Source organism: Xiphophorus hellerii, chromosome 1 (assembly GCF_003331165.1).
Source record: "Xiphophorus hellerii strain 12219 chromosome 1, Xiphophorus_hellerii-4.1, whole genome shotgun sequence".
Taxonomy (NCBI): Eukaryota; Metazoa; Chordata; class Actinopteri; order Cyprinodontiformes; family Poeciliidae; genus Xiphophorus; species Xiphophorus hellerii.
The window spans coordinates 21,915,046-21,934,979 of record NC_045672.1 but is presented as its reverse complement, the minus strand read 5'-3'; the positions used below and the strand labels follow the sequence as shown (position 1 = coordinate 21,934,979).

General features: G+C 39.7%; 1 protein-coding gene across 1 annotated transcript; it reads right to left on the bottom strand.

Annotated features, from left to right (window-relative positions):
* Nucleotides 1–10,191: 10,191 nt before the first annotated feature.
* On the bottom strand, nucleotides 10,192–16,041 carry tnnc1a (troponin C type 1a (slow)). Its single transcript, XM_032564278.1, has 6 exons — nucleotides 14,475–16,041; nucleotides 13,051–13,081; nucleotides 12,745–12,891; nucleotides 12,095–12,209; nucleotides 11,465–11,601; nucleotides 10,192–10,779 (listed from the first exon to the last, which is right to left on the bottom strand). Exons 1-6 carry the CDS (start codon nucleotides 14,496–14,498, stop codon nucleotides 10,748–10,750), a joined length of 486 nt encoding a protein of 161 aa, XP_032420169.1. The 5' UTR covers nucleotides 14,499–16,041; the 3' UTR covers nucleotides 10,192–10,747.
* Between the last annotated feature and the right edge of the window lie 3,893 nt (nucleotides 16,042–19,934).

The following is a 19,934-nucleotide window of genomic DNA, read 5'->3' as shown; positions in this document are numbered from 1 at the left end:
TGGAACTCACTGGTCTCCCTTTTAACCATAACAATACAGCAGTATATGTCTTCATGTGGATGACTTAGGCAAATTTCTACAGAAAGTCTTTTACAACAGAGTTTAGCTCAGTACTTCTGTGCCTAAATATGTGTGAATTGTAGCTGAAGCTTCTCTTCTTTGTTTGATCGTATCTCAGTATTATCAGCTGTTTGCATCCACAACCTGCACAACTTGTGCGCAACCGCAAAACATTCAGAGAGCTAATTCAAAATGAGGTGATGAAATTTGGTGTGCAAATTTCATCACACCAAATGTGTGATGACCAACCTGCAAAGGTTGGTCATACTTTGCAGACCAACCTTTTGCTGCAATTACTGTTGCAAGTGTTTTGCTTTTGCATTTTCTAGCAGCCTGGCTCATCTGGAGACTGATTGTTTTGTCCAACTCAGTTCAAGCTACGTAGCTCAAGCTTAGTTGACTGAATGGGCTGGATGACTGAGTGAACAGATCTCTGTGAGATGTTGTTTTATATCCTAACCCTGGTTCAGGTTGGTTTACAACTTTATCACTGATCTAGCTGTTGTTTTTATTGCTCTTTATGATGTTGTGTGTTCGCTAGAACTCCTCTGAAGCCTTCAAAGAAAAGCTATTTTTATCCCGAAATGAAATGACAAGCAAATGCATATTTACTAATCGGACAGCAATTTGTTATACTGCATTTTTTGTGAGGGTATCGGGATTAAGGGAACAGTTACCAACGGAGGCCAAGCTTTCCAACAGAGAAGGAAACGGCATTGAGTTAAACTTTGAGCTGGATCCATTCAGCATCTCATATTTTGATAACTGTCCATCTTATGACAGGCTCTGATACTCCTCAAAAACTGTTCACCTTCACTTTCCAGGGCAGCATGAAGAGACTTGCCTGGCACCACCTCTCTGTGGTCGGAAAAAAAAAACAACTGTTGAATGATGGCTTTTCGAACATGACTGAACCTGGCAAGCCACATACCTGCTGGGCAAAGCTGTGATTAAGGCTGAAAAGACACCCACGGTAAGGAAATGGTGAGCTGTGGTGTCTGTGGATGATGGAAGATAACCAATAATTATAGAGTCCTTATCTGGAGCCGACACTATACATCTGTGGTACAACAGCGGTGTTGTACAAGAGTACAGAATGATTTATGTTACTGCACACCTTTAAATACCAGTTTTTATGGCTGTCGCTGTGCAGGGCCTTTTGATTTAATGCAAATTAGGTTTCTGTGTGTGGCTGCAGACATTTGCCTCTTTTTTATGCCAGACTTTTTTTTTTTTTTTCTCCTGAATGTCTGACCTGTGAGTTAAAGCTATTTGTAGCCTGTAATTGTAATTTAACTATGTTCTTTTGGCAGCTTTAAAGATCTGTGTGAGGTCCCCACACTTAAGTTGCTCCATAAAAACACACACAAAAAATGTTACTCTGCTCATAAAATAATGAAGTACAGCTTATTGAGAAGGGTGATTAAACATTTTAGGGTCAATCCCTCAAACAAAATTAATGACATGATCAGGGCAGTGAATTGTGACCTCATCTATCTGAGTAGGCCTAGGTTTTAGTAACACAATCGCACGGCCATTTTTGTCCTCTTATGATCTCTTGAGAAGGGAAGCAGAGGCTAATGTTATGTTTACTCAGCAGTCACTGCTGGGGAAGCAGATGTGCATATGAGTGGATTTTAGTTCACTGTGGGGGCTGGAGGGGGCTTGTGCATGTTTTTAGGCCTGTTTATAATGTGTGTATTTGTTTGTGTGTGTGTGTGTGTGTGGTGCAGAGCAGAAGTCAGTCGGCACTGGTTCACACCTGCTGTGGTTGGAAGAACATAGTTAACATAGTGACACTTTCACAGCTGCTGTGCTTCTGCTGCACAATAACAGGGAGGGATTCTTTTGAATTAAGCCCAGGACTTTATATTTAGCGTGCACAAATCTACTTTGTTATGCTGATAAAACAATGCCTTAAACAAATCTAACATCTAAACAGTGGGTCATTATTATCGCCTCTATGTTTGGCAGTGCTGCTGTAAAAAGCTGTTCTCGTGTGAATGACTGCACACAACTTACTTCAGGGATTTCTGGTCCCAGTTGTCTCACTCCACTTGTGTACAGCAGATGTTCAGGCCCGCAGAGAATAATCCTAATCTCAGTGTTTGGCTGCATGCTGTCTCTGACATCATGGTGCTAAGGATGGGATGACATCATGGCTGCAGCGTTCTCATCTGAGCCGTGCAGTTGGTCTAATCACTAAATGGCTGCACCAACGTTTTGGCTTTAAGATAGAGCTACTGTGTTTTCCCCATATATATACAGTATATATATATATATATATACAGTATATACAGTATATATATATATATATATATATATATATATATATATATATATATATATATATATATATATATATATATACATATATATATTTATATTTTTTGCTCTTTTGTCACTTGATGTTTTAGATAATCAGACCAATTTTAATGTGGTATGAGGATAGCCTGAAATAATGTCATTTGAAATAGCTACTAAGTTCAAAATTAATTTACCTCCTCAAGAAATTAGGAATTGATAAATAACTTATTTTGCACACTGACATGTTTCCTTGAATGAACTTTAAAAAATTACTCCAATTTGTTACAGCTAATTTTATTGGTTTTGCTCAAATTCTAATTCTGATTTGAATAATTCTGAAGTCAGAATTTTAGCTTGAGCAAAACTAATAAAATTAGCTGTAGGTTCAAAGAAACATTGTTTTTTAATAGGAGTGGCCATCTTTCTAAAAATAAATTCAAGAGCGCATCAATGACTCATCCAGGAAGTCACAAAAACGCAAGCTATGTTCAAACTATGAGTATACTGTATCTTGTCTCAGTTGCCTATGTTATGGTGAGTGTTCGGGATCCGACAATAAGAAAGAGGCTTGGTCAAAGTAGTAAAAGTGGTATCTGTAAGGAGAGCTCCATAAAGAAAAGAAAGGTACATCCCATATTTGCCATAAAAACATCTTAATGAGCTCCAAGACTTTTTTGGAAAGTATTCAGTGGACTGAGTCAAAAGCGAAACTTCTTGTAAAGGGTGTGACCTGTTACGTCTTACAAGAAGATAACATTTCAGAAAAGCAACGTCATACTTGAAGTCAAACTTGGTGGTGGCATTGTGACTTTTCATTTCAGAGTCATCAATTGCAATTCAACCCTAAGAATACAGTACCAGAATAGTCTAGTCAAAGTCTGGACTGGAAGATAGTGTGGCGTGACTTTTAGCATACCATTCATGCTCAAAGACGCTCCCAAAACCAAAAACTCCCCCACAAAAATGTAAAAGACTTGTTGCCTTCTTGATGGCAGTTGTTGCTGTCAAGGTTGGTACACTCAGTTATCAGGTTTTCAAGGCAATTATTTTTCACATAGGGACATGCTGATTAAATTTTTTTTTTTCCTTTATAAATAAAGTCCTATTGTCAAAACCGGATTTTGCATTTACCCAAATTGTCTTTGCCTGACAATAAAAGTCATTATTAATGGGGAGCATTAAGTGTGACGAAAAAGCAAAAACTGAAGAACTCACTGAAGGAGCGTTTTTTCTCAGTACTGTGTAGTGTATACAAAAGCAGTGATGATAAAATTGTCATTGTCTTCAAAGACCTTTATAGAAATCCTAGAAATAGTCTTTAGTCAGGCCATGTAGTGGGATGAATGACTGCGGTGGAACGGTATGCGTGAACATGCCAGGGATTTCATCTCCCATTTTACGGGGATTGCCAGTCCTTTCCCAGAGCTCTTGAATTACATTTATCATATTTGCTTCCTATTTCCCCATGTACATAAGGAAATACGCCTCTGTAAAAAAGTCAGACCTGCTCTCCTACATACATATAGATGAGTGAGTCATTAAGACTTTCAGTGAGGCCTGACTGTTTGTGTTCTCGCTCTATTTGAAAAGACCAAGTTAACTGCAAGTTATTTCAGTCTAATCCTCATGTTTGCTGCGTTGTCACGCAGAAGGATATCTGCTGGACCTTTAAGCCAACTAACAGGAAGTTTCTTATCACTGCTACAACCTACGACAGATAAACTATCTGTTTAAAACAGAGCTCTCGTGACTCCTCGGCCCTCTCTGAAAGACATGTATGTTCTCCCAGGCACCGGAGTGAGTGTGAGTTTTGGCAACCCAAATAGTGGGTCATGTGTAAAGCAGAGCCACATGGCACATCCTTGTGGCAGACTGAGGCAGCCATCTGTTAGCACCAGAAGTCTCTAGTTTTGTGGCCAATTTCACCATGCGGCGAAGTACGGTAGAGTGCTCCGGCCAAGCACAAAGTGATGTTTGTTTGCAGTTTAATCTTTGGCTACGTAAATGAAAAGGGAACCTTCTTTGTGTCCTCTGAGGCCCAACACAAATTAAAGGTCATCTGTCTGTCATGTGGTCACATTAAGAAAAAATGATAGAGGAGGAGGCGCTGCTGGGAACTGCCTTGCTGCCTGGCATGCCATTTACACATGGCCATATGCTGTTTCCTGTCAGAAATCTTTCAGTAAGTTAAAGAGAATGTTCCTACGTTTGTAAAATACTTTGAATTGGCCTGAGACGTTTATATTACACAGTAAAGAAAAATGTTCAACCTTTTTACGTTTTCTGTCAAACTGTAATGGATTTTGTTGGGACTTAATGCGATAAGCCAACATATAATAACCAAACTGTGATATGGAAAGCCATGTTTTTCTTATAAACAACTGAAATTGTCATGATGAGTGTGGTGATGATGGACCCAAATGCAGTAGACAGAGGCGCTGAGTAGATTTTGTAGTTTTAATTAAAAAAAAGTAACAAAAAAAAAACAAAATAAAAAGAAACCTCAAGGAGCCAGAGCTGAACAAAAAGTATAAAGACTGGGTAAAAGATGGGAGGATACTGACGGGAAATTAACGGGGGGAACCAGTGAGGAGTGAGAGCAGGAGAAGTGTTTAAATACTGTGAGGACGAATGCTGGAAGAAAAGACCAGAGAAAACGGTTTGCAGGTGTGAGGGGAGAGAGCAGAAGGCAGACTGATGGGAGAGGGGCAGCGAGGGGCAAAGAAGAGCAATACAGGAAACTGAGAAAATGAATCTAAGAGTAACAAAGAAAATCAAAATAAGGAAGAAATAAACGTAAATTAAAATCACTATGAAAACCTGGACTAATGTAAAACAGAAACAAGGCTTATCTAATGAAAGAAAGAGACTAAGGAACACAGAATAATGATAATTGAAAACCCCAAAACAACTCAGGATCTGACTGAAATGTACGATTTGTATTCAGGCTTCTTTAGCCTGATATACCTACCGTAAATTAGATCCAGTAGAAGTGATTGCCCTCAAAAGATACCAGTGACCAAGTTGGTTTGCTAGAGAACTAGCGAACACAATGAAAACACAATGAAAACCAAGGACACAGCAGACAGGCAGGGGACAGGATGAAGTTACAAAACAATATCCCAAGCTTTCAACATCTCATCTGGATGTTCACTTCTCAGGCTTTTGCCACTTCCGCAAGAGTATGTGGAAAATGTGTTGCGCAACTACACACCTACTAAGACTGGGCATCTAAACTGACAGGCTGTGCAAGAAAACATTTATCACAGAAGCAGCCACTAGAGAAGTGGGCCTGGAACGAGAACTACTGGAAGTGCATCTATTATACCAATCCTAATGGCAGACAGAAACTGGAAGGAAAGACATAAGAAATCCCATTTGCAGTTTTCCACAAGCCCTGTAGGGGAAGATGCTCTGATCATTTGAGATCAACACAGAATTTCTCTTACACGGAAAGCTTTACGTGTGGTAGGAAACATTGCATATCATTTTGAACAATCCACCTCCTCTGAAACATGATGGTGAAACATGATGGTAACAGCATCATGATATGAGGATGTTCTAGAGTATTTCAGAAGAAACAAGGAAACTGCAAAAGACATGAGACCGATGTGCATGTTCATCATTTAAGCACGGACAACAAACCCAGACATGCAACCTGACCAACAACTGAATGTTTTATACACATAAATGTCCACACATGGGAATGGCCCAGTCAAGTAACATTCAAATAATGCCATTAAAAATGTGACCAAAGATTTCAGCACAGACATGGACCAAAAGAATTGCAGCTGTAAATGCAAAGCGGTTCACTAAGTATTGATTCAGTAGGGATTGGAGTTTTACAAGATAAAATTTACGATACAATGAGAAAAGCACTTTAGTGATTGACTGAGTGTTCCAAGCAGTTTAATCAGTGTTTTGTTTTTTTTCTGCCTTCAGTTTTCTTGATCTCTAGTGGAATCATTTTAGGCCACGAGAAACAGATACTCTGTTAAGCAATACACATGTAGCTCTTTTATATGTCTTTATATCTGGCAAAGTTGTAAAGAAGACTTCAAATAAATAGATATTTTATTGCATAAGCCTAATACCACATGAAGAAAAATGAAGGCTTGCAACAACAACAACAACAAAAATAACTGGGTGTTTTTTTACACAGACACATTCTTCAAAATAGGAAGGACATGAAAACATGCCATTTTAGTAAACCAGATTTGTGTTGATTGTCTTAGACTTAATGAATAAGAAGGAAATAGTGGCATTAATATGGTAATTTATTACAGTGACATACAGTATTTATTATAAGACTTTACAACACGGCTTGGAATGATGTTTCAAAATCCGTCAATGGTTCTTTAAGTTCAAGGTACAGGAAGACGACGTTGGTTTAGTTACTGCTCCAAAAAAAGTTTAAACATTTGATCAGTCTTAAGAGGTCAGTATTTTCACTTTTCACATTGCTGCATGTTCTTCCTCTATCATTTCATATGCACAACTTCAAGTTTCCCTTTAATTGCTGGTAAAAATAGATAAACCCTCTGGAGCTGCATTAAAAGAAAACAATTACTGTTATTCATGGGAATCAATGAATAGCTTTCAGTGGAATTTGGGATTTCTGTGTATTGTGGTCTTACTTCTCTATGGGCCATTATGGCGGGGCAGTCCAGAGACAGTACTTCAGTGTTTTCAGCACCAGAAGTGGGATGGAGCGTCATGATACAATATTCTGTCTGTTCCAGCTTGATCCGCAGTGCTTTCACTCTTTCTCAGTCAGAAGTGTTCCACTTCCTCATTGTGTATTGATGGCAAGAAAAACAACCTACATTTGGTTCTACTTAAGCAGAAAACCCTCCAAGAGTACATATTTAGAGTTTAAACCACACATTTACGTAAATTATAAAGAAGACCTAACTTTTTGTTACTCACTGTCTGACCAAAATTAATTCTGTTTGGTGGAATTATGACTCATTCCTTTTTACAGAACTGGTGGAACTGGTTCAAATTTTAAGCCACTTTGCTTAGAGACAGCTTTTCTGCTCTTATCGTCAAGTGACAACAATCACAACACAGAGCCGAGTACAGGTTAAGGCAAGTGACCTTACGTCTTCTGTCCGTTTGTCTCCATTAGTTTTTGGGCAAGAGGCAGGCCAGGGCACATCATGAAAAGATAATCAGTTTATTACAAGGCAACACAGAGATAGGACAAACAACTGTGCACACACATTCACCCCTAAGGGGAATTTAGAGTAACCAATCAGGACGTGTTTCATTGTGGATAATGAAGTTCTCGTTCCAGCTTCAGGCGCCATCTTTGCGAGGCCTTTTGCTTTCGTTCTGGCACATTCGTCTTTAGAAAACAGAGTCTGTGTTCTTGAATTGCCACATCACGGCTGTTTATGCTTGCACAGTTTGAACAGATAGATGTGGCATCTATAAGAAACTGGTTATTGTAACCAAGGATTATCCATCTGATTTTTTAAATGTATTTTTTTTTTTATTTTCCTATGATGTCATACGAGGAAGTAATGTGTTGTATCCTTGTAAACGTGTGCCTCGGCGAAAAATAATTCTGTCAATATTCTACCGTCTTGGAAAACATGTTTATAAAAATAAGACAATGTTTCAACTGTATTACAAACTGAATATCTTAGACATAGTCTGAACAATACTTTTTTGTCACTGTCTACAATATAAGAAAAAAAATTCTCCATAAATAGACTTCTAAGAAAAATCAAAAAGGAAATTTTGGAACCTATTTTTTGTATTTAACTCCATGTGGAAGGTTGAGAAAGAAGAGACTTTTTCTTTCTTTCCAGGTCCAAGGCTGAGTGATGTTAAGCTGAAAAATACAGGAATCCTCTAAACCAAAGAGTCTACCACCTTCATCTGAGAGATCTGCATGTGTGGGCATCTGAAAGTAGTCGGCGCCTTGTAAATTCAATGTCATGTGGGGGGTATTCCTCCCTCTTCCGGGGATTTTACACATCAATAAATCATAGGGAATCGGAGGGAGAAAAGGTTGTGAATCACCTTGCTCCTGGCATGGTTTAGTAACACACTTTTACTGGATCCAGTGGTTTCAATAAGTCATTTATGAAAAGCGGTTCAGCAATCTTATTCTTACTTTAAAAAGTTATACATCTGCTTGACTCACTCCCTGTCAATGGATTATGCCATTTAGCAGAATTAAGCTGAATGAGGTTATATAATGCTAGTGGCTTACTGCAGCCTACGTTGTGCACATCCTCTTTCTTTTAGGGCAAGTGCTACAATTTCAAAGGTGCCTCATATCTGCAATGTGTTATGAACAGCAGGCATGAGTCATCAAGTGGGTCTTACGTAACTGGTTCACTTCTCCACCCAACTTGCAGCTATAGTGCACCACACCCCAAATTCATTCACACTCTACTCTGCGGCTGCCCAGCCTCTCATTGATGGTGCTGAGTGCGTGGCTCATCCTGTTCCTGTCTGCAGAGCCTATAATGAACTCAGCCAGCAGAGTGGTTTAATCTGAGTGAGGATATCGAGTACATCAGCTTTCTTATAGGACATTTTGTGCCTTATCTTACTATTTGGTTTAGCAAAAACACAAAAAGACTTTTCAAGCATTACTGAGAGTAATGTTAATGAGTCACACTGTTCAAGAAAGAAATCCCATCAGAGGGATTTTAGTTCAGTGCAGGTTTATGTTTTTTGATCCCCTGAAGCCACCAAACTAACACCTTCAGGGAACCAGGAAAAAAAAACAGAGATAGGAGGAACTTTCGGATGTTGTCATCAGTCAGGCCACTGACGTCAGCTGCTCACACACAGTTATTCCCCTTCCGAAATACAAAAATCCTCAACAAGGTGCTTTTTACAAAAGAGAGAAAAAAAAGGATAAGATAAATAGGAATCTAACAAAATAAAACAAAGTCACGTCATTTGGAATTGTTAAGTGATTCTGAATAAGAATTTCTTAATAAAACGTTTATAATATGCTTTTTTTTTTCTCCAGCTGTTTATTGCACTGCAAATTACTTGTGCCACTTACAATACATTGGATTGATAGTTTTATTTTCAAGCCAACTGGAATTATTCTTGTGTTATATCAATTTGGTGTTATTCTTTTATTTATATTTGGAGAAGTGTAATTGTGCAAAGCAATCTGTTTTCCTGGGCTTACTGGAATACAAGCAAAAAACACAAAACAAAACATGGGTCTATGTTGTCCTGCTGACATCAAGTGGACGTTATTATAACTGCATGGCTGGGTTCCCGATTTTGTACAAAGAGTGAGTCAGATTGATGGCTTACACACAGTTATCAGTATGTTACAAGGTTGTTTTAGTTTTTCATTTAAAAAAAACACTTAAGAAAAGCCTAGAAAAATATGTCGATTTTTTTTTTCGAAACAAGTAAAAGTCTTGCAGACATTAAGATTCATCACTTTGCTCTTACTGTTCAGATACTTCAGAAGTGCTAACATTTCTGCCAAATTTAAAGCTGTGCTAATAGCAGTCTTGTTATCTCTCTGTAGTCAACAGATTTCTTTTTAAGGAAAAAGGAATCTGACTGTCAACTGGTGGCGCTGATCCTCTGACAGGGGCACTAACATGATTAGACATAAATAGCTCCTCTGTAAACAGGCTGTGTAACTGGATACAACCATGAGAATACTTCACATGCTCAAAGACAAGATCCAATACAGAGTAGAAATTACACAGATGGATCAAAAGGAAGCAGAAGGAATTTAATTTCTAGAAAAAAAAAAGTTTAATGCTAGATATATAAGAAATGAAAAATGTCAAACCAGACAAAATCACTGCACTGACAGAGGAATCTTATTGTTGGTCGGATTTTGTTTATTACATGAGTGCACCTTACAAGTGCAACAGACAGTCATACCTGGACAGAATGAAATATCCTGATGGGACTTTAGACACAGAGAAACTGTACATCATGGCATGCACACTCACTGGATCCGGCGCATTTTATGGATAAAATGATTATTCCAACAAGAGTTTACTTTGCGTTTATTTACATCTTCAACATTATTTTGGGAACTGGACTGCAACCTTTGAAAAATTATATTTACCTAGAAGCATAATACAAAAACCCAACATAAATCAGCTATATGGGGGAAATAATATTTGGTCTCAACAAACATTTTAAGTGATCTAGACACGTTTACACAGATTCAATGTACTGAAAGTCAAAAATTGTGTCTTCAACAATGGAAGATATGATAGAAAATACAAAAGACGAAAAAATCAGATACAGTGTTTGCATTGCTGACCCATTGTTTTCCATCAACTGCAGCCAAATCCAGTTTTCCACAGATGACTGTGGAGTCACAATGACACTCAAAATAACTTTTATCCTCTCCAGCTCAGGGTTACTCCACTCCTTTCATGAACTCCAAGAATTCTGTAAAATAAGAAAACCGTGTTCAGAAAGCTGCTTAACTTCTGCCAAATTGGTATGAAACAGTAAATCAAGGAAAGATATTTTATAAATCAATGTCTATAAACAAGATAGTTCAAGGGCAATGAAGAAATTGGTTTACTGTGTCTTGTTTTGATGGGTTATGGTTTTAAGATGTTAATAAACTGATTTAGTTGTGTATTTTATCCAGAAGGTAATACACAGCTCTAAATCCATAACAGCATTCAGATTTCAAGCCTCTTTGATTCCAGTTGACTGCTCTTCTCTAACCATATATTTTGAGTATGTTTTGCATGAAGTTAAAGAAAATTCTGACTATAATCAAGCGATGACACAGATATATAAAATGGTACATCTCCAGGATGGATAGATATTGCAGGAGATCTTCTGGTTCTCCATAATTAAAGCTAAATAAACCATATAACGTTGAATTAATGCGGAGTGAAAATGAAGCCTTGAGAAACTCCACATATGGTCTTTGCTCATTTAGATGTATAATTGCCAATTAACACAACATAGAACCAGTCTGCTAAGCAGGATCTGAACCAAACACACCATGAGACAATCACAGGGTATATTATTGCTGTCAAGACAAAGACTTTTAGAAACCTTTAGAGGCTTTTCTGTCATTACGCTTCTTTGTTTTTAGGAGCTTAAACCCCCTTACCATCATAGTCAATTTTGCCATCATTGTTCTTGTCCCCGTCTTTCATCAGCTCTTCAATATCATCCTCAGTGATCACTTCTCCTGTGGATTCCAGCATCATTTTCAGCTCATCCAGGTCGATGTAACCATCTGCATTTCTGCGCAGCCAAAGCAGTGCAATTTATGTTGTGCTCTCATAGAATTCACACAGAGCTTCAAGGGCAGCATTAGAGGAAAATCATGTGAAAATTCAAATCTTGGGCTTTAAAAATTTCTGCAAAACCATGATGGGAGTAAGGAATGGGGCGTTTGTTCTTTGATGCTCAGACGAGGTGTCTGGCATACATGCTAGGGGGTGTTAGAAATACTCAGAACTGTCAAAAACGATTAAGGAGCGAACTACATGCAGTTCTCTGCAGAGCTACTTGGCATTTTGTCAGAGCTCATAATTTGCACATGGGGAGCATACTTTGCTGCAACCACACTAAAGTGCAATTTAATAACTAGGCTGCGGTGGTTCTGAGATGAAAGCATCCACTTGTTAAATATAATTTGACTCGTCTGTTTGTCAGATAACTCAAAGATCAGCTAACTGCTTTTATGGGATTAATATTTTATTGATAGTAGTAGGGTTCAAGAATAAAAACATACTTGTCAAACATCCTGAAGAGCTCAGCAAGCTCTTCTTCTGTCTTCCCTTTGCTGTCGTCCTTCATGCATCTCACCATCATGACCAGGAACTCATCAAAGTCCACTGTGCCGCTCCCTGCACACACACACACACACACACACACACACACCCCCCCCCACACACACACACACACACATTTCAAAGCACCTTTTCAGAGCGGAATTTCAGATAATTTAAACAATGCACAAATGACTTTATGTGCAACCCTTTTTATTTGAGATTATTCATGTTTCTGACACAAGAAGATACCTATAGTTCACAATGACAAGCAGAAATTGTTGCGACATTTAAATGTCATTCTTATTCTTTATCTGAGAGCATGCCAAAATGTACATCACATATTAAACCTTTCTGAGGTAAATCCAAAATGTTATTTTCTGCCTTTGATCATCACATCACATGGAAAATTCAAGACGACTTGTGCATCATTTGATAAACAATTCCCCTTTAATCCAGTCTGACACATCCTGATGTCGTTACGACCGCTGACTAGCATTTGACATTAAGTATAGAGGGTCTGACTGATGCTCCGTATGCACAACAAGATAGACCAGGTCGCTGAACTATGGGCAATAAGAGGTCAACCATTCGTTTGCCTGTTTTGATTTACCATCTTCATCCACCTCGTCTATCATCTCCTGCAGCTCCTCTGGCGTGGGGTTCTGACCGAGCATCCTCATAACCTTTCCCAGCTCCTTGGTGCTGATGCAGCCATCCTCTGCGTCTTGCACAAAGATGTCGAAGGCGGCCTTGAACTCTGCAACACCCCAACAGTAAAGGAAAAGTACTTAAAAGATATATTTAGTTGCATCAGATGCATCTAACTATCCATCATACTGTGCTTTTCTTTAGCAAGCAGGAACATGATGTGAAACTGTTCCCATAAAATTCATAAAATAAAATGAAAATTACACACCATTTTTCTGTTCATCTGTCAGCTGTTCAACCTGTAAAAGATGAAACGATTAAAAGAATGAACCACCTGAACAAAATCAGTGGGGTCTTCCCCTTTCTACACTGTCTCATATTAACAATTTAATTTCACTGTGAAAGTTTTTAGTTCTGGTATCTGGACCTGAAATCTTCAACAAATGTCACACTATTTTACTCATGTTTGTTTTGATAACTTTTCAGTCAAAAGTGGTATTCCTCTGACTTAACGGATACTGGTTAAACCAAAGATGTTCCAAGAAATTAGATGGTGACTGGATGATTACACATCCAATCAGCTTTGATCAATGCTAACAATGCTAAACTAAAAGTTTGATCTTCTTTCCAGTCATCAAAAACTTTAGATTGGAAATACGCTGGAAAATTTTTCATTGCTGCATCTGCAATTAAAACACATAATGTATGTTTCATGTGTGGCACCCAGAATGATGGGGAGCTAAAAATAAACACAACATGATCGGGAACCACGGATAAAGGAACCCGCCACAGAGTGCGTTAAATTAGCATAGCAGTGGCTATCACCCATAACAATGGGGCAGTAATCCTGCAAAAGCTACAGCGAAAGAGGGAGACAGCTGCTTACATAAGAGTTATCATCTGTCGTCTGTAGTAAATTAAACAGCCATACATTCAGATGATCACTTGTAAACAAACACAGTCCTCAAGTGATGATATATGAAATGATGTATCCAAACAAACATGTTATGTACATTCCTGGGTGCCTTTACTGTCTTAGATGTCCTGCTCAGCTGGGATGTGAGGGAACAGGACGACCGGGTCCACTGTCCAGCAGGACAGGGGTCGACACACGACAGCACAGCTTTCAAGATCACAGATAATGCTGGAATCCAGTGGAGGAGGAGTTTATCTAAACCTGAAGGCCCTCTATGGGACCAGAGCACTGCAGAAGCATAATCGTTTGAGCAACTTGCCAAAATTAGCCCTGGGAGGCAGGACTGGCCCATTTGAAGTCAAGAATGAAGCAGCAGAGTGATGACCGGGGACATGTCCGCTCACTGACCCCAATAAATGGCTCCCACCTCTTCCAATATGGTTAAAGATCCACAAACATGTTTGATACCAGCTGGTGATGGAGGGGACACACTGAACAGACACTGGCAGGATTCAAATACCAGCAGTTAGTCAAAAAGATATGGGACTTTTTCCAGCTAATTAAACAATCACAAAACTGTCTAAGCCTTCTACAGAATAAACCAAATTCTCTCTACAAATCAATGGTAAGAGTGGTGATGTGCAAACAAAATCCTTCTCCTCCCAGATTAGCACTCACTGAGTTTTGGGGACTATCCAGCAAAACCAAATCGCCTCATCAGAAGGAGCTGACTGTACACACAGCGTAAAGCATATGAGCTGAGTGAGAGAACGTACCGCTGCTTTGTAGATGTCATTCATGCTGGCGGCTCGTCTGTTGCCGGTCCTGACAGTGTCCTGGCACAAAGGACTGAGAAAGAGTCCAGCTTAGGGGAGGACTCCGGTCTCATCCTGGGAGGGTTTTATACCCCAAGCCTGGCACTGTCTGTCCCTCCCTTGGCAAAGCAACCTCCCCTCTGATAGAGCCTCGAACATGTGTGTACTCAAATGTGTGTGTGTGCGTGCATCATTGGCCCAATCTGTCACAATCACCGGGCTCAGATAAAAATGCAGCAGCTCTTAGGGGGCACACTATGGAATGAGTATGAGGAGAGGAGAGAGGCCATGCATGGGGAGCTCTAATCTCCAGGGAGAAGGGCTAGAGACACTCAACATTCCTCCAGACCTGAGTGAGTTCGAAAGAATTTGTGACTGTGGGTGCAGGCAGAAGTTTTCAGACCGTGACAGGAGACAAGCAGAGCTCTGTGGAGTCACACCGAAATAATGGTAGCAATACTGGCCTTCAAAGAACCTACAATTTCATGATCATGACAAAATAAATAAAGCAGGAAGATCTATTGGTAAGCACTTTTGAATCAAGTTTTACCACTGCAACATATTGAGATCAAAGCTACATGCGCAAAGCACTGTTGAAGGCTATTTACCTGGTTTCTCACTACAGACTGCAATAGCTTTTTTTATTTTGACAGATGATCTCACATGTTCAGCAAGCACCCTTCGATAGATGGCGCAATCCATGGGGAAAATGATGTTGAGCTGTTTAGATATATAAGGCATTCCCCAGCCATGAGATTTCCCCCTCCATGCTTCACATTTAATTTGAGGTTTTTTTCCCAGACAGCTCTAACATCCTTCTCTCCATCCTTCTCTCAATTCAAACAGTCAGGAGCACAGCAAACTAAATGTCTCAGGTTCAAAAAGGCAAACCTCCTTTGAAGACCACTGTTATAATCTTGTGGTCCTGATGTGATTTTAGCTATTTTACGTTTGTGGAACTAAATGTGGGAGTATTCCTAATTTATTCCTCGCCAGAAAGTTGTATATTTTTTAGTCTTACTTGCTTGATTATTTTACCTAAATTTTTCATCAGTTTTTAAAATGAATCATTAGAACCCATATGCCCCCATATGTTAGGAAAACAGGCTGTTATATTTTTCACATGGCTGTAGATTCGAAAACAAATCATGTGCAACACGGGTATACTCAGCAGAGGGCGCTGCTCGCTACATAGAAACTACATTGAATAGCTGCACAAGGCTGCCTCCGGATATCCAATTTATCAATTGCGGGGTAGGTGAGAAATCTGGGTCAAACAAACCAAACACTTGCAGAGACATTTAAATGAAATTGCATTCACTGCAAGGCTCTGCTACCGGTTTTTTTTCTAAACTTCTTCTTCTGAAACAAGGCCATCTCAATCACTTGACTGTGATTCTTTTTCACGTTCACACACGTGCTTTAAAGGGAAAAAAAAAGCTTTCACACACACACACACATAGTGCATGCTGTGGCAGGCATTTTAAGTGACGAGTGATCATGCTGGTTCATAATGGGATGCTAATGGGGACTGGCACAGCTTACAAGCATCATACAGCCACTCAGAAGAAGAGAGAAGGAGCTCCCACTGAACAACATACATGTCCTACTCGTACACAGAAAGGAGCGGGTCTTGTGACAAAGACCCCCGCATCAGTGCATGTCAGTCACGGGCACAAGTTCCTGCCTGCATGGGAAAGAAAAAAAAAAGAAAGACACGAAAGAAAGAAAAGCAGTGAGGTGGTGAGAGGAGGGAGGGGAGGGCTTGCGGGGATCTGAAACTATTCCATTTGTCATAATTTCACACTCAGGACACACTGCACTGCGCTGCACGCTGCTGTTTGAATTCAGACAAGTGAATCATCAGTGGCTTCGAATCAATCAGCTGAAAGTCAAAGCATACTGATGAGTCCACACGGTCCGCCAGACAAATTCATTCATTCATTTTTATTTTATTTTTTTTTTAGTTATGAGCGATGTCTGGTGGGTGCCAAGAGTGACAAGCGGCTTCTCTTGGTGAGGAGGGAAGGCGGGCACCGGATTCCTAATGTAAAGCGTTGGTGAGCCCGCTCTGCACACTGTATGCACCCCAACACACACACACGCCCACCCACACACACACCCACACACACACACACCCCACACACATACATGACGTCGAGCCAGAAGACGCAGATCAAATAAAGCATATGGAGTGCTGTTTCATTGGAGCCCTTCACCAATTTCCTTTTACACGGGGAAGGGCTGACGAAAGAGCCAGCCATCTCCTCCACACAGCGCAATCAGACGGCGCATCTCAAATCCACAATTCACCGCACACCGCTTTTTGAGGGGTTGCCATAGAAACTCTGCCGGGTAGTAGCGGGCAGAAAATGAGAGGAGATGAACGGGGCTATTTCCCCCTCCACCGCCCTCCCTGCTTCGCTGCCACCACATTTTGTCCTCAGAGTGACTATATTATTCTCCATTCTTCGCCTCCTATTTGCATACGTCCGCGCTGCGAAGCATGCACGTGGGGTGTAATGCAAACAAATCTGGACAACTATCACATATTACCTGGTGTTGTTTCTGTCTCCTATTTGTTTCCAGTGGGGTTTTTTTGTTTTTTGTGTGTTTTTTTGGTGACATGTTTGGAAGTTTCAGTAGGATTGGTCATCTAGACACTGGAGAGATTTCTACCATCATCTAAAACCGTTTTAGGCACCAAAACTACAGGTTTCAAGTGTGAAACATGTCAACCTGCGGGAGCCATGCCATCTCATGCTGACAGTTCCTAATCAGCAGGACTACATTGTGGAAATCTACTCCACTGCACAGCACCCATCATGCCAATTTAACTGGTCATGTGATGTAATGATTGGGTTGACATGCAGCTGAGCTTGAAGCTCCTCTCCTCTCCTCCCCTCTGTGTCCTCACCTCCTTGATTGCTGTGGACGGTGGGGGCGGAGGGGAGGTGGGGTGAACCTGTCAGCTTCCCTTTCTTTCTCTCTTCTCCTTTCCCTTCTTTCCTCTCCCTTGTTCTGTTCTCCTCTTTCTCCGCCTCCTTTCATTGATGACCAACCTGTCAGCAGCTCCTGTTGTAGCAGGTTGAGAGCGCCCTGCATGTGACTGGATGATACAGTCTTCTTTTCTCCGACCACCTCTCCTGTTGGTTTCTTTGCCATATTTATTATAAAATCTGTGTTTTGTTTTTTTTTGTTGTTTTTTTTCACTGCCTAACCCAAATTTATGGATTTCCCATTAGAGACGAGGGGGAACAATTTCTTCACTTTGCTTCACTGGCCTCTGTAATTTGTCTTTGACACTCGTCTTTACTGAGGCATTTGGCCGTGTTACACAGCGTTCCTTAAATCAGAGCTCCAATGAGCCAGGGGTCACATTAGCTCCAGCGTACATAGCTATGCACTAACTTCCAGCCAGAGGCCTGCAACATTTTCCAGTCCACTGGACCACCAAGTGACCTACCACCCTCCCCGTCTCTCCCTGCCTTACCCCTCCCAACCTCTGAAATGGTGTATGAGAGGCCCGGCAAAGATTTCTTCTCAGATTAATGGCAGCCGAGGTTCCCTCCGAGCTACAGAAAAATTGTTTTTCTGCTACGTGGCAGCTAAAAGAGCTGTCAAGGTGTGTCTTTAAGATTAATCATGCTTTATAGATGGCAAAATACTGAAAGAAATTGTTATAGTTTCTGATATGATACTGAAAAACACTTGATCTTTTTCTACGTCTGCTTCTACGTTAGGTTCTCCTATTTGTTTAACTGTGAAGAAACAGGCAAAAGTGACATATTGAAATGGTCACAAAACGTCTCCACATATTTAGATTTTACTGTATTGTCACTGCTTTACTGGCATTGTCTTTGTCTGAATCAGTAAAACAATAAAAACGAGCATGCATTATATAATAACTTGAAGCTGTACTGTTGTTTTAAGTTATTGCTGGATTAAATTTTATTAATAAATTATTTAGAGAGTGTACAGTTCATGAATCAATATCTGCTGTCAGAACTAAGCCTTTATGTTAGTAGGAACCAAGCAACCCAATGACTTCCTGATTCAGTTAATATTATTAAGGTATGCCAAGTTCTAAAAAGTTTTTAAACCACAAAAATGTCCTATAATATTATAATATGTTGGTTGGAAGAGGGTGGTAAGATCACTCTAAGTTAGAAGAAACAGAAAGATGGAATCAAATAACAGACAGGCAGTTTTTTCTCTACTCCATGCTCCTCTTAGAAAGATGAGTAGAAAACACAACAGCAGAGTCAACAAATTATAATGCCCTCTTTAAAATTCTAAGCACGTTAAATTCAGTGTCTATATAGTATCTAAATATTAACAGTCAGCCTCTACAACACCAGGCTGACCATTACCTTCCTGTGCAGTTCCACTGGGAAAAAAATCTTGCCTCATGCGCCGTCGGGGCTTTCTCCCGCTCACTTGGATTGACTCCTGTAGATTTTCTACCAGGCCAATCAGCAAACAGAAGGAGAAGCTGTGCTGATTGGCCGAAAGAACGTTGTTCAACTTTTCTTTTGATTACATGATAGAAAAAAATGACTGAATGAATGAATGAATATTCTCAGATAAAAAAGCACAGTCATGCTATGGAAATAATTTCACTGTTTAATAAGTCCATTAACTGCATATTTCTTACACAGTCAGCACAAAGCACTACTAATTCACAAGCTAGAGAAAAAAGTATAATGGTCAGTGTAATAAGCAATTGAAAAGAACAAGCTTAGTGGCTTTTTATTTTATATTTTATATATTGCTTAAGTCTATGTTGCAAGCTGTAACTTTCTGAACTGAAGTTTTGTAGCAGCAGAGGGGACAATTGTTACATTTTTCTTTGAAATGATGTTAGCAATTTTTTAGTTCTCTCCAAATATTGTTATAAGGACAAACTGTAATATTTTTGCGCAAAGTTTTCATACCATGAAAATCTTGGGATCACCTCATGACTAGACCACACTATGTAAAGTTGAGGACTGATGAGTTCTCACACGCTTCACCCCTGCACCAGTTTTTCAAACTCTTTCAAACTGGTTCTCCACATTTTTTAAATATTATTAATTGAATGTCACATATTATCATTACACCTCTATTAGGTGAGGCTGGATAAAAGAAATATAAACAATAGGTGTAGAGTATTTAATACAGTATATCAGAAATTTGTTCATGCTTATGCATAAGTACTAAATATAAAGTCTTTCTGTAGAGGCTTGTAGCGTGCAGACATTTTGTACTTGTCGCAGTAGTTGCCTTCACCTCTTCCCCTTGAATTGCTGCTCTCTGAAAAGTAATCCGACAGCCCTAGGGGTGTCGGACAATGTCTCAGATATTCCCAAGTGAAATGAACAGTGGTGCAGCTTCAGAATTATTTAATCTAACAATTGGCTCTACTGTGAGCGAGTTGGA